Genomic DNA, 16,204 nt, shown 5'->3' on the forward strand with positions numbered 1-16,204 from the left:
CCCAAACTTCACAAAAGCACTCCTGCGGATCTTGCAAGACTAGCTTTCGTGGAAGAAACAATATTGCAGAGGCATAGCTTTGCCACAACATGGGGGATTTTTCCAGAATGAAATTTTTGCTCTGCGACGGAGTGTGTGCTGATAGGAAATTGCCTGGCAGATTAAAACTGTTTGCTGGGCCCAGATTTGAACTCGAGACCTTTGCCTTTCGTGAAAGCGTCAACCAGTGAGGGCAGGTAGTGAGTCGTGCTCTGGTAGCTCAGTCGGTAGAGCACTTGTCCGCAAAAGGCAAAGGTCCTGAGTTTGTGTCTCGGCCTGGCGCACAGCTTTAATCTGCCAGGAAGTTTCATATCAGTGCACGCTCCGCTGCAGAGTGAAAATTTCATTCTGGATACTGCTGGGATGTTTTCAGATTTCCCATCCTTGTGAAGACTGGAAATCTGAAAGAATATGCCATCCATCTGCACCTGTGCATGTACTTTGCATTCGACTGTGCAGCATGTGGTGGAGTGTAGTGTGTACCAGTATCAATAACTTTCTCTCCTATGCCAACTGCATGCAGAATGAGGGGCAAGCAGCTGTCCTTATGCACACGCTAAGCACAGATGTTATACCCGTGCTCTGTAAATGGGATATACAATGGTGACAGTTGAATTTTACACAGCCTGTGTCGAGTATCGGTTCAGTCGTACAGTAAGAACAGTGTTGCCTTTCCTTCGAACATTTCTGACTGAAGTCGCTTAAAGATACCTGTCACAGACCTGTTGTCATCCTTGTCGTGTATCTCTGCATTACTTTGATGTCTGTTATTTTTCCTTCTTCCTAATGAAGCAGTATTGTAGAATTGATTGCACTATCATTCAGTATGCCATTGTCTTTGTAGATATCCTCTGCATAACTCTCCCAGAGCCTTTTCAATTGTGCCTCAAAAACATCAGAAACTGTATATTAATCTGTATTAATAATAGATCATCTGGTGTCCATCTTAAGTGAGTAGTGTAATGGAAGCACATACTGGTTACTTTTACAGTTTGTATTTTTACCTTAACAGACAGGTGCCGGTTAGTTAGTTTTTCCTCTTTTTCTACAGGCAAATGCATCGTATGTCGAATATGTGGAATCCAGCGAACCCGTCCTCGTGGACTTGGTGAGTCTACACTTACAATATTTTTTTCCAATTTTTATGTTATTTTATATTTATGTAGCTATAAAAATTATTCAGTTCACAGTGTTTGGTCTTGCAATAGTTTTACATCTGATTCTTTATTTGTATAAATGAAAATCGTTACAATAATAGTGTGTCTGTGCGTCCATATATGCCGTGAAATAGTTTCAGTGACACTTTCAGTTGAAGCTGCTAAACGAGGGGCTTTCAATAAGTAATGAAACACATTTTTTTAACAAATTTGGTTGAAAAAATGCAGTATTTGTTGTGAGACATTGTGGAATATTCCTGCTTCAGCTCCTACAGTTTTGTGCAGTTCCGATAGGTGGCGGCGCTGTATGTAGTCTTCAAAATGATATCTGTAACAGAGCAGAGAGCTGACATTCAGTTTCATTTTGTGGAAAACGAGAGCATCGCATACTCGTAGGAGCTCGCAGATGTCTACGGAGAGCTGGCAGTGAACGAGAGCGCGGTGTGTCGTCGGGCAAAGTGTCTGTCACCGTCACTACGAGGTTGCACAAACCTGTCCGATCTCGCACGTGGCGGCCGGCAGCGCACAGCTGCAGTGCCCGAATGCACGGACACTCTCATCTGAGGAGATTGACAGGTCACAGACAAACACCTCGCCGTTCGACTGGATGTCTCTGTCGGTTGTGCAGATCCACTCGTCCGCCAGTCGGGGTACTCGGAGGTGTGTGCCCACTCGTTTTCTCGGTGCCCAGCAGAAGACTGTAAAGAGCACAAAAGAACAACTTGTGTGGAATTGCTTGTGCATTACGAGGCTGATCGTGACAATTTTTTGTCGGTCATTGTCACAGGTGATGAAACGTTGCTTTATTACTTTGAACCGGAAACAAAATGCCAATCCGTGGAGTGGCGTGACACTACCTCTTCTCCGAAGAAAAAGCTGCTCCCTCAGCTGGTAAAGTCGTGGCGACGGTCTTCTGGGATTCTGAAGGGTTTATTGTTTTTGATATCCTTCCTCGTAGTGCAACAATCAGCTATGTGCTACCCTCAGAAAATTGAAGGAATGACTTCAGCACATTTGTTGCCACAAAAATGCCAGTGAACTCCGGTTCCTCCGTGTGAATGCGAGGCCTCACACAAGTCTGGCGTCCCGAGAGGAGCTCTCGAAACTTCAGTGGACTTTTTTTCTCATCCACCCCATAGTCCACATGTTGCACCTTTCAACTTTTTGGCCCAATGAAGGATGCATGCTGCAGGGAGCAGCACTTGGTTGATGGGGAAATTGTTGATGCAGCAAGATGTTGGCTGCGATGCCGACCAGTTGAGTGGTACTAAGAGGGTAAGTCAATTATTATCTGCAATTTAGTTATATTTTTGTTTATTTTGGTAATATTGTTGATGACATGCTTTGTTTGTTTGTTGTTATATCTTTGCAATTTTCGAGCTGCTAGGTTAGTTTAGTTATCACTGCCGTGCTGTTAACCGTGGCTGCTCCGCTGTCTATTTACACCAAAGAAGATCAGCGTGTTCAGTGATCTGTTTTTTTGTGGTCGGAAGGCGTACTGGGGCCAAAATTCATTGAAGACATTCGGTACAGTACGGGAACAGTGTTTTGCCACAACTGAGTATCTACGAACGGATTGAAAGATTCCGAAATGGTCGCACGAATGTTACCCACGATAGAGGAGCCGGATGACTGTTTACCACCACAAATGAAGAAACCATTGAGCATTTACGTGAAATGATTCTCTTGGACAGATGATAAACTATTGACGAAGTGGCACATCGTCTGCAAATTAGTCGTGGTTGTGCCTACAAAATCATCAACAACAGAAGTGGGTTTCATAAAGTTTGTGCAAGATGGGTCCCAAAACAACTCACACAGTTGCATAAACAAACGTGCACGAACATCTGCAAAAAACTTACGGATCACAATGGTAATGAAGGGGACAACTTTTTAGACAGGATCATTACTGGTGACAAAACGTGGATCCGTAATTACGAGCCAGAGAGTAAATGGCAGAGTACGGAATGGAAACATCCAAATTCGCTGTGCAAGAAAAAGTTAAAGACCCAACTGTCCACAGGAAAACTGATGCTTATGGTTTTGTGGGACGCACAAAGTCCAGTACTGGGACATTATGGGGAAAGGGGCACAATAATAAACAGTGTATGTTAGAGTGAGATGCTTACTGCCAGGCTAAAGCCTGCAATTCGAAGTAAACGCCGAGGATTGCTGTCAAAAGGTGTTATGTTGTTGCACGACAATGCCCATCTGCGTACTGCCTCCCACACTGCCGAAACGATCCAGAAACTCAAATTTGAAGTACTGGATCATCCTCCATGTAGTCCCAATTTTGCCACTTCTGACCATCACTTGTTTGGTCCACTCAAACGGGCATTAAAGGGCTGTCGATTTGCCTCGGACGAAGCAGTGAAGCATTCGTGGCTCGCAACTCAACCGAGAACCTTCATTTATGAGGGCATCAGGAAGCTTGTTCAATGACGGACCAAGTGTGTTGAAACTCACGGAGACTATGTTGAAAAATGATGTTCTTGTAAGTTTCCTATTTGATTACAATAAAATTATATAACTACTTTGCGTATAACAATTGACTCACCCTTGTATATAGGCTTACAGGCCCTCCATGTAGGTGGTGTAATGTCCACACATTGAACAGAGATTATGTTGAAAAATAGGGTGTTGCAGCCAAAAGAGTGGGGAACGATATGGTGTACTGGAATTCTGAGTAAAACCAACCTGCATTCAGAAAGAAAATGTGTTGCATTACTTATTGAACATCCCTCATATGTTTTTCTAAAATGAGCTACAGTATTTTTCAGTCCTTAAGCATGCTTGACATAAAATTATTTACATCCTGGAGACGTGATGCTAATACTGTTTAGCACCGCCAGTAATCTTAATAACTGTCTCTGTTTGGTGAGGAAGAAAGTCTAAGAAGTTTCTTCAGGTACGCCATATCCAGCAGATCATCCATCGAAGGTTAAATCTGGTGGAGCTTACAAATTGTGGGGATGATGAGTTGTTGTTGTTGTTGTTGTTGTTGTTGTCGTCGTCTTCAGTCCTGAGACTGGTTTGATGCAGCTCTCCATGCTACCCTATCCTGTGCGAGCTTCTTCATCTCCCAGTACCTACTGCAACCTACATCCTTCTGAATCTGCTTAGTGTAGTCAGCTCTTGGTCTCCCTCTACGATTTTTACCCTCCATGCTGCCCTCCAATGCTAAATTTGTGATCCCTTGATGCCTCAGAACATGTCCTACTAACCGGTCCTTTCTTTTTGTCAAGTTGTGCCACATACTCCTCTTCTCCCCAATTCTATTCAGTACTTCATCATTAGTTATGTGATCTACTCATCTAATCTTCAGCATTCTTCTGTAGCACCACATTTCGAAAGCTTCTATTCTCTTCTTGTCCAAACTATTTATCGTCCACGTTTCACTTCCATACAAATACTTTCAGAAACAACTTCCTGACACTTAAATCTATACTTGATGTTAACAAATTTCTCTTCTTCAGAAACGCTTTCCTTGCCATTGCCAGTCTACATTTTATATCTTCTCTACTTCGACCATCATCAGTTATTTTGCTCCCCAAATGGCAAAACTCCTTTACTACTTTAAGTGCCTCATTTCCTAATCTAATTCCCTCAGCATCACCCAACTTAATTCGACTACATTCCATTATTCTCGTTTTGCTTTTGTTGATGTTCATCTTATATCCTCCTTTCAAGACACTGTCCATTCTGTTCAACTGCTCTTCCAAGTCCTTTGCTGTCTCTGATAGAATTACAATGTCATCGGCGAACCTCAAAGTTTTTATTTCTTCTCCATGGATTTTAATACCTACTCCGAATTTTCCTTTTGTTTCCTTTACTGCTTGCTCAATATACAGACTGAATAACATTGGGGAGAGGCTACAACCCTGTCTTACTCCCTTCCCAACCACTGCTTCCCTTTCATGTCCCTCGACTCTTATAACTGCCATCTGGTTTCTGTACAAATTGTAAATAGGCTTTCGCTCCCTGTATTTTACCCCTGCCACCTTTAGAATTTGAAAGAGAGTATTCCAGTCAACATTGTCAAAAGCTTTCTCTAAGTCTACAAATGCTAGAAATGTAGGTTTGCCTTTCTTTCTTCGAAGATAAGTCGTAAGGTCAGTATTGCCTCACATGTTCCAATATTTCTACGCAATCCAAACTGATGAGTACTGTGTTGCAAAAATGCATTTGCATCGCCAAAAACGGACTTTCTCACAGTCTTTTTCTCTTTCGCTTTTTTCTTTTCTTTTTTTTAGTCGGAAGTAAGAAATTTATATAAAGAAATGTTTAATGCAGATGCACCATATGTTCCAAACCGCTGCGGGACTTAGCGAATGCTACAAGCAGCGGGGCTAGTAAAAGATATGCTACGTTTACGTGACAGGTGGATAACAAGGGTTGGACGGGAAGTTGTTCTGGATGGCAGAGGCAGTTAAGGCAATCGTTCGAGAGAAGCAGAGTATCGGGGTTCGAGTACTGGTTTGACAAGTTTTCCACCTTCTCCATTGATTTACTTCAATGCCCGTTGGTGATCGAAGCTCTGATTTCTCGTAATTACAAATCAGACTTGCGGGTGTGTAAATATAACTGACACATATCTGTTTTTACAGTTTCACAAAAACAGGTACTTAAAATTTCTGCAGGTTGGATAGGTTGCACCAGATAAACAGGGGAGAGCCACACTTACCCGACCATAATATAGCTGCCATCAGGCATAGTGGGGTACCGCAGTTATTGTGGCTAATTTGTGTTTCCACTCAATAAAAGTGTGCGGTGGACGGTGGACAGGCTCTGCAGAGGCCATATGTTGGAAAGGTTGCACTGGGAAATGCCTTCGGAAAAGCAACAGTGAAAGGCACAGTACAATAATGAAATATTTAAACTTTGAGTGATGTATACAGACCTAATGGAGAGCAGTACTTATTTGGACAAAACAATATAAGAAACTGATTTAAAACAAGCATAGCTTTTGAAATTGAAGACAGTGTTAAGATTGCGCTATTTACCAGGCCACTTGAGTTGCAGTGGAGCACCCGGGTGTTCGTCAGACCGGAAATGCGTGCACACAGCCCTGTAAGCACGAATGTTGTCATTTAGGAAGACTGTGAACTGTCCGCAGCACATTCATCCCAAAGATTGAAAAAAAAAAGAGCTAAGATAATCATCCTGGTTCACATCCATGTTAATTTGAGTGATTGGGTCCGAGCCACAGTGCAGTAAACACCACTACACCATCACAAATCCACCTGTGGCCTAAAGTACACCCTAGGTGCACCCGAATCCTCGCATCATTTGAAAAGAGGCAAAATCGCAACTTGTCAGGTCACACTACACGTCTCCAGTTAACTACTGTGCAGTCTCTGTGCCGATTGGCCCACTGATAACATGCAGTCGTATGTGTCACTGTAAGCAGTGTCCTTTTGCAAAACTTCAAATGTCAACTGTGTGTAATTCGCTTCACAATGTTTGCTGTGGGACAGGTGTAGGTGAAATGTTCCTTTACTGATTCCAACAATTTCTGTCACATTTCAAACAGACTGACACTGGCAAATCATAACACTTGTCTCCAATCACTGTCATTTAGGATCATTTTATGACCACTTTCCACTGCTGTTACGCCACATACGTGGCTGTGGGTGGTACATTTTAGTAGAGGGTGTATGGGCATTCAGCTGCTTCCTGAGGTCACACCTTAATTATTCTGATCCATTTTCACTTTTAAACAATTGCCCTCCACTGTTAACCCAAGTGTTACACAATCTATTGGCATAAGTGAGCCGAGAGTACCGAAGGGCATGTGATGTCACAAACTGTTTCACAACAATGCATAAGCCCTGGCGCCCCAAGTAAATATCATAATTTCGTGTAAAATTGACAACAAAACAGGGTAATTGTCTGAATTTCACAAGAACACTTAAGCTCTGGAGCCCACGTCATGTAGTTTCACAACAACGCTTAAGCTCAGAGACTCCTGTATTGAAATTTCATCCATATGTTATGCCAATGAGATGTTTCGAATACATGTGTTGACATTTTCACCAATGTAAGCGATAAGATTTTCCACACATCTTTACTATGTCTATTAAATCTAACCTTATTTTGCACTATTTGTTCCCACAGTCCAATACGTGCAGGACAATATGCACACTCCCAATTCATTTGTGAATAACTGTACAGTGTTGAGAAAGATGTACTTTCTTCATAGTACGTGAAACCGTGATGTTTTCATTGAAGCACTACATTTTGTAGAAATACGCAGGAGTAGTACTAATTGCCACGCGACTGAGTGTTACTAACAAACAGCATTTAATATTCCCACTGTGTATTCCTTCCTGATATTGTGCTTAATGCTAAATTCATGGCTTCACATACTGTTATGGAAGTGCGTTTTGCTGAACATTGTACGGTTATTCATAAATTAAGTACAGTACACATATCGTGGTGCACATATTGATTTGTGAGAACAAATAGCATGTGATAAAGTTAGATTTAATAGGCGTGTTGAAGGTGTGTGCAAAATGTGAATGCCTTTGTTAGAAATGCCTCTTATCTGGATGAAATTACAGGTCTCAGAGCCCCAAGCTTAAGCGTTGTGAAATTATATGAGAAAGGCTCCAGAGCTGAAGCGTTGTGAAATTGAGAGAACGACTCTGTTTTTTTGTAACATTTAAGTGAAATTATGATTTTTACTTGTGCCAAGGGTTGAGCATAGGGCCCAGCTGGCAAGGGCCTGTGCGGGGCTGAAACCTAAGGCGTGCGGGGCTGCATTGAATGTTGTTGTAAAATTTTGATTAAATTACACAAAAATTAAAATATTTGTTCATGCTTAGGGTCAGACCGTGAACCTTCAGGCTCTAGAGCTGAAGCGTTGTTGTGAAATAGTTTGTGATATCATTTGCCCGTGGGCCTCTTAGCTCACTTGTGCTATTATACTGCATAACACTTGTTTTGACAGTAGAGGGCAATCACTCAAAGTAATTAGGCTGAATCCCTCCACACCCCTTTAGTCACCATTCCTTGTAGACACACTGGACAGCCTGCATCAATACAACAGCAGTTGGACAGCTTCATTTGCAGTGTGATCACGGGCACACCTGAGCACGATAGCTCCCATCTGCTGTTCTATCGTGTGTCTGTGTTGACCCGTCCCATTAGGTTGATCCTGCACAAGAAATGGTCAAACACCGATAAACACTTCTTCACTGCCATGAGTTTAGCCAGTGGTGGAGGGTTACATGATTGGTTAGTACCTGTTCTACACCACTACAGTCCTCCAAAGTGACAAGTGCACTATTTTAAGGTTGGGTGTTTTGTTGGGGGAAGGAGACCAGACAGCGAGGTCATCGGTCTCATCAGATTAGGGAAGGATGGGGAAGGAAGTCGGCCGTGCCCTTTGAAAGGAACCATCCTGGCATTTGCCTGGAGCGATTTAGGGAAATCACGGAAAACCTAAATCAGGATGGCCGGACGCGGGATTGAACCGTCGTCCTCCCGAATGCGAGCACTATTTTAAGGGGTCAGTGATACTTTGTCTGGTGAGTTAATAATGTCATACTTAAATTCAGTAAACCATAATATACAGGGTGGAGAGAAATTCGTGCACTCAAGCTTCCTCACATGCCTGTGATAAAAAAATGTCTGTCACAAATTTTCGTGCAGCGAGTACATCCAACAGAAAAAGGACGTTAAAGAGTGGCAATCTGGTAACACTGCAACCACATGTATGGAAACTATCTCTGTCAGCACTTATTAGTTTGCTGTACAGTTGGTGCAGTGGGTAGAGAGTTAGGGTAGCATACAGGAGGTCAGTGGTTCGATCCTGGGTTGAGGCATATGTTTTTTATTTGGTAAATGTAGTCCAGGTGGTACGGTATCTGACATCCTAATCAACAGCAGTTGCAGCGGGTCCTCTAGAAAACATTTGCACTTACATACTACAGTCATAGAAATGGATGGTTGTTGAGCTTTGAAAGAAGCCCTTTCCATATTGTGGGTGTGAATTTATTTGCACCATTTCATCTACTAAATGGGAAACCTGTTTTCTTTCTACCCTCCTCCAATGGTTCCATAGATTAGTACCAACTGTTATTCTTGCCTCGTTCAGGTCCATTACTTTTCGTTACCGCCTTACGTTACCAGTAGGACTAGCAATGTGCTTTGCGAATAATGTCCAAACTCAGTTACTGTTTATATGTGTTAGCACCATGGTCCCACTAATTATGCCTTTCAACAATGAGTCTGGTAATCACGTTCCATTTAGTACATATCTCAATGCATTATTATTATTATTATTATTATTATTATTATTATTATTATTATTCTATCGATGGGATTGTGGAAACATCACGTCGATTACCTTTAGGGAAATAGTATAATTCTGAACCGAACATCTCACAATTAGTGGTGTCAGGATGAATCGTGCAGAAAAATATCTGTCAGAGGGGTAATGTGCATTAGGTGGAACAGCACGCAGGGCTGATGATGAATATATACTGTATGCGCTGTCCACCAGACAGGGACTAGTTATGAGGGGAGTTATGTGCCCGTGACAGACCCCAATGTACATGCGTACACGTATTGAATTTTCTCGTTGTAAACCTCTAAACCAATGTGGCAGACTTATGGCATACACAAATGATGAATATGTGGATATGCTTCTGATCTTTGGTGCATCGGATAACCGGGCTGGTGTTTCCACTCGTGAATATGCTGATAGATATCCTCATCGACACCATCCAGATAAAAATGTGTTTCGTCGTCTGGAGCTGCGCCTTCGAGAGTCAGGTTCTCTCCTTCCACTATCGTATGACCGAGGTCATCCGTGGACTCGCCGTACTCCATCCACTGAGGAAGCTATTCTGAAGGTCATACCCCAAGAATCTCAACAAAGTACATGTAGCATAGCAAGCATCTGTGTGTGTCGCAGCGCACAGTAATTAATGTGCTGCACGAGCATGGGCTGCACCCCTATCATTATGCTTTCTCCAACATCTGCATCTTGCAGTTTGCCATCAGCAGATGCGATTCTGTGAATGGTTCCAACAACAACACGAAGCCAACGATGACTTCGCGAACACCATAATATGGTCGGATTAAGCAGCATTCACTCTTGAAGGTGTCTTAAATATGCACAATGCCCACCATTGGTGTTAGGTTAATCCGCATGTCACCTGCAACCCTGGATATCGAGTTCACTTTGGTATCAATGTCTCGGCCGGAGCATTGGGTGACAGGTGTTTGGGCCCCTACGTGTTGCCTGGCCGGTTGACTGCACGAAGGTATCGTTCATTCATCTCAAACTCTCTGCCTGATGCACTGGAAGCTGTTCCACTACATGTTTGGCGGAGGATATGGTTCCAGCATGATGGTGCACCTCCACACTCTGGAATTAATGTGCAACAGAACGTTTCCAGCAAAATGGTTCACACGTGGAAGTCCAGTTGTACGGCCACCGCATTCTCCTGACCTAAATGCCCTTGATTTATTCCTGTGGGAACACCTGAAGGAGCACGTGTACTCTACTGCACCGATGAATGTGGAAGAATTGGTAGCGCGTGTTCGTGCTGCTCTCTTGTTCCTGTGGACACGGCTTTGCTGCAAAGGATCCAGAGCTGTATGATCCGGCAGGTTGCACAGCGTTTGGACATGCAGGGAGGTCACTTTGAGCATCTGTTGTTCTGAGGACAATGTATTCTGTTGTGAAGGTCATGTGGTCATTAATATGGACATTATTATTGCCACTGGCTGCTAATGTACGATGCCTGAGTGCTAATATTACATGTAATATAAATGGCAAGTAGATGTTGTGTTAGCCGGCTGGTGTGGCCAAGCGGTTAAAGGCGCTTCAGTCTGGAACCGCGCGACCGCTACGGTCGCAGGTTCGAATCCTGCCTCGGGCATGGATGTGTGTGATGTCCTTAGGTTAGTTAGGTTTAAGTAGTTCTAAGTTCTAGGGGACTGATGACCTTAGATGTTAAGTCCCATAGTGCTCAGAGCCATTTGAACCATTTTTAGATGTTGTGTTATTGTACTTCGCTATCGTCTTTAGCATGTCGACATTGATATTGTTTTTGTAGTTATTCTGTACTATGATAGATCATTTGTTTCAACTGTCTCTTTCTTATTTGTCTAACCATATATTTGCTGTGTACAGCATAACAAAATGTTGTAAATTTAGGATACATGTGACCTAAGAAACAATGTATATTGCAGTATGATATGTCATAATGAAATTAGCAAATAAAAGAAATGCACACCAACCCAGGATTGAACCCTATCAACCTCCTGCATGCTAACCCAAAACTGTATAGCCACTGCATGAACTGTACAGCAACACAAATATGTACTGACAAGAGGTAGTTACCATACATGTGGTTACGGTGTTGCCAGATTGCCACTGTTTAACGTCCTTTTTCTGCTGGATGTGCTTGCCGGACAAATTTTTTTTATATACATTTTTAACACTGGCATATGAGGAGTCACACTGCGAAACCAGAGTGCGCGAATTTCGCTTCGCCTTGTATATCTAGAAATACACATACAGGCGGCAACTTTACTAACATAGTTTGCATGGAAATGGAGGAAAAAGTGCCCAGAAAATAATCAGTATTGAAGTGAAACCTAAATACTAGTAACTGCTACTTAACATTTTGGGTCCTGAGCTGTAACAACTAAATGTATGCTGTAAACCTGGCTGTTTTTACCATTCTTTCAGACATAGGGTACCTTAGAAGCTTTAAACTGTAGTTATAATACTTATATTGATGAAAAATGTAGACTTTGTAGTTTAATGTTGGTGCGTAATATGTTGCAGTTGAATTACCATGTTCTTTCAAAAATGAAAAGAGGAAGAATTGGTTGAAGATATACACACAAAATTTTTCAGAAAGTGAAGTGTGACATGACTTTTCAGGATGGCACACCCCACTTTCAATCTACTGTGATGACGAAAGATGTTTGTGATACTTAGTAGTGAGTGTTGGGACATCCCACTGTGGGAGATATTATTACAATGTGTGGGAGAACGACCAGAAACCGTATTTCTACAATGCAAGACAGCGAGTGAGCTGCTTCAGCTGCTGTTTGGGGCCACTTGTTCCGTGGCATTAGGCTTTGAAGGTGTTTAGAAGACAAGAAGGGAAGATAATGCCTACAATGGACACAGTGACAAGTAATTGTTGACTTGGCATATGTAAAGATATACATCTCTTTTTTGATTTTGCACAAGCTACATATGCTTAAGGCAATCTGTCAACCCACTGAATATATAAGATTGTGTGTTGTAAAAGAAAGTGTGAATACAGAAGAATTAAACTCCAGTTGTTTACATCATTCAAGTAGCTTGGAAGACAAATAATACTCTCTTTCAGCACCCATCCACATATAAGGAGAAGTAGATCTGTCAAGACTGCTGCAGCACGGGTGGGTGGAACTGACTAGCAGATCCGTCTCAGCGAACATCAAGAAAGGCGACCAAAAGAAATTTTATTAAATATATTGTGTCTCCATGCTTGTCATCTAATATCATTTAGGAAGCCTGCCTTATCAGTTTGCTAGACAAACAACTCGGACAAATCGTATTAATGAGTTTCATTACAAAAAAGGAAAGATCGAATACTTAACTTTGACAATTACACAGAAGTGTCACAAGGAAAGGGCCACATACGAAATAAACAATTTTCTTCAGTGTAAACAGTTCCAAGTCTCTGCTACAAAGAGAGTACAAGCAATGTGAATAGAGTTGTCGCTGCTGTACGAGTCACTAGTCTTGAAGCTACTATTGAACTGGGCCGCGACCAGTCGGGTGCGATGCATATGTCCTCTTAGTATAGGGGCCACTGTCGTCATGTTATCGTCCTGGAGAGGGCTCAGTCAGTGTGTAATTGGCTGACGTCTTCTCACAGTCATCTCGTCTCTATCGCTCCCGACGGGCGTGCCGGCACTTGACTTTACGCCGTAAAAAAATAGATCTACTGATATCAAACAAAAGGAAATGTGATAACGCGCACAGGAAATGTAACACTGACGCCATATCCAAAACTGCAGCTGTTTCATTTCAGAAACGACATGATTCTCTCTCACAAATTGTTTAACAATGAAGCATAATACTTGTCTTATGTCCAGTAACTGTGTTTGACAGCATTTATGAAACAATTTCCAGCTTCATATGATTAATTTTGAAGTCCTCTAATTGATGTAGAACAACAGTGCACTCATTACACAGACTGCTTGTATCTCTGCATCACGTTTTCCCATTGAGCTTCTTGCCTCTCAGGGAATGCACAAGTCACTTCAGTGAGCATAATACCCATCCACTTTGATAGGAATAGGCAGAAGAAAGAGACCTTGTGCTTTGAAGCTCGATTATGCTCTGTTAGGCGCACAAATCAATTTGTTTTTCATCACAGAATTTGTTAGGGAAGGGTTCTATGGCAGCTCCCACTTGGAGGAGGAAAAGTTCGTCTTGTTCCAAGTCACTGATTGCAAAGAAGTACAAAATAAAATATTTTATGCAAAACAAGTTCATGCAACTCATATACAGTCTTTGTTATAATGTTCTTTTGCCATCTCAACAAAATTATGAATGTCGAATGTTGCATATGATGTCACTGGTGTTTAATGAAGAATGGTGAAGGAAAATTTTCCAATGGATGATCCAGAAATGGTGAAAGTGGAATGAGGTAGATTTAAAAGCATGTTAGTAAGTGTGTCAGAATTAGTATGTGGGAGGACAAGCAACTAAAGCTAGTGGAAGGAAACACAACAGAGGAATGAAGAAACAAAATATGTAATGCTGGAGAAGAATAGTCTGTAGGTCATGGTTCCAGAAAAGGACAATGGAGGCAAGAGAAGAGTACAAGAAAAGAGTACAAGAAAAGAAAGAGGCAAAAAGAGTCATGGCAGAGGAGAGAACAAAGTGGATGAAAGAGTGGACTACATCTACATCTACATCCATACTCAACAAGCCACCTGACGGCGTGTGGCGGAGGGTACCTTGAGTACCTCTATCGGTTCTCCCTTCTAGAACAATATAGAAGGGTGATGGTTCAGAAAAGGTCCTACATGTGCTGGTCGTTAAAAGTAAGAGACGGAAATATGACAGGCTATATTCAAATGGTGACTAAAAGTGACCAAGAGGTGGAAAATATGGAGAAATTCAGGATCATGTGGAGAGAGTATTTTGAAAAGCTCTTGAACTGAAGTGGAGGCCTGGACAAGGAGGAAAAAATTGAGATGGAGGAAGAATAACTGCAAACACAATCAGACTTAACACGAAGAGAAATGGAAGATGCATTGAGAAAGATGAAACGGGTGAAGGCACCATGTTTGGGTGAGCTGAGTGTAGAGATAGAGTTGCAGGAGAGGTGGGATCCAGTGGTTCCGTTGAGTGATGAAAATTGTGTGCAAAATGAGGAGGACTCCAGAAGACTGGTAGGAGGGAATAATAATGCCAGTCTTCAAGAAAGGTAACAAAGAAGCGTACAAAACTGTCAGGGATTCACATTGGTGGACCATCACACAACCCTCTTTGAGAAATTTTTGGGAAATACACATGTGGAAAAAAAAATAGAAGGAATGATTAGAGAAAAATGTGGGTTCAGAGCTGGAAAGTCTGCAGTAGATGTGATTTTTGCTGTAAGACAGACACAGGATCACCACTATGAAGCCGGCCGAAGTGGCCGTGCGGTTAAAGGCGCTGCAGTCTGGAACCGCAAGACCGCTACGGTCGCAGGTTCGAATCCTGCCTCGGGCATGGATGTTTGTCATGTCCTTAGGTTAGTTAGGTTTAACTAGTTCTAAGTTCTAGGGGACTAATAACCTCAGCAGTTGAGTCCCATAGTGCTCAGAGCCATTTGAACCACATATGATAGTGTATGTAGAAGTAAGGTATGAGAGTTCTTGGGCAACAGAGGACTAGAAAGGTGGACTATATGGAGGGTAAGAGAAATTTACAATTGGAGTGCAAGCTGTGCAAAAGTGGGAGCAGAGAGATTGGATTGGCTGGATGGATCAGAAGTGTAGCTTGATGCAGGGATGTGTATTTCACGATTAATCTTTGTTTTGGTGATGGATGAGGTAATGACCAGTGGAACACAAGAAACTGGAGAAGAAATGCTGAAGGCAATGGTGTTTGCCGGCGGTTTGAGGAAGAAGTGCAGGAACAGTTGGACTTGTGGCAACAAACAATACAAGGGTACAGGATTAAATTTGGCGTAAGTATGTGTGAAATGATGATCACATCCAGGAAGGAGGAGAGAGTCACAGCTGGAATAATAGTTGGCGGGGAATGACGTGGAAACGTGGAGAGTTTAGAGTGTCTGGGAAGTATAATGCTGTAGAATGGAAAGGATGATAGAGAAATAAATGCTTGAGGGAGGCAAGCAGAAGCATTCCGGAAGAATGTGAGAATGTTATAAGCCTGATGTTGAACAAGGATTTCCCTCAAAATGGCAGAAGGGTTACATATAGGGTGCACTATGTTCCACTTCTGATGTAACTCTGAAACCTGGGTAACGAATATAAGAGACAAAAGCAAAATCTTAGCTAGTGAGCTGTAATTTGTGGGAGACAGTATAGAAGTGACAGATGGACAAGTTAAAGAATGAGGGGATCAGGGAATTAGTGAAGGAGGAACCGTAACAGGATAGAGTGGAGATCAGAAATGAGCTCCATCTACTCACTTTAGACTCACCAGCAAGTCCTGTGACGTCAGCTCTGAACTCGCCAACTCCGTGTGCTTGTAGACTCGACTTCTGAGTCTTCACCACATCCTGCTTGTCACCTGAGTCTCATCTCTGGTACAAATGAACTCGATTCTGTTAATTATTATTCATTAATTTCACGCAATCTTGACTTCTGCTATGTAGCCATTTTCAAGACCAAGTAAATGTCTGATGTGACTAAATGACATACGCAACCACTGAGCGTGACATTTATTATGTACACCAATATGATGACTGATCGGTTAACTGTGAACACTGTTCTGGTTGTACAGTGGAACATCGCATAGC

At 42.2% G+C, this 16,204-nt stretch overlaps 1 protein-coding gene across 2 annotated transcripts in view; it reads left to right on the forward strand.

Annotated features, from left to right (window-relative positions):
• The window catches only part of LOC126213182 (uncharacterized), a 222,561-nt gene that overhangs the window by 145,071 nt on the left and 61,286 nt on the right, over nt 1–16,204 (forward strand). For both annotated transcript variants that reach the window (XM_049940810.1, XM_049940811.1), the window contains one exon: nt 1,091–1,147. In XM_049940810.1, the coding sequence (XP_049796767.1) occupies nt 1,091–1,147 (57 nt within the window). The remainder of the gene's footprint in view (nt 1–1,090; nt 1,148–16,204) is intronic.

This window comes from Schistocerca nitens, chromosome 11, assembly GCF_023898315.1.
Source record: "Schistocerca nitens isolate TAMUIC-IGC-003100 chromosome 11, iqSchNite1.1, whole genome shotgun sequence".
Classification (NCBI taxonomy): Eukaryota; Metazoa; Arthropoda; class Insecta; order Orthoptera; family Acrididae; genus Schistocerca; species Schistocerca nitens.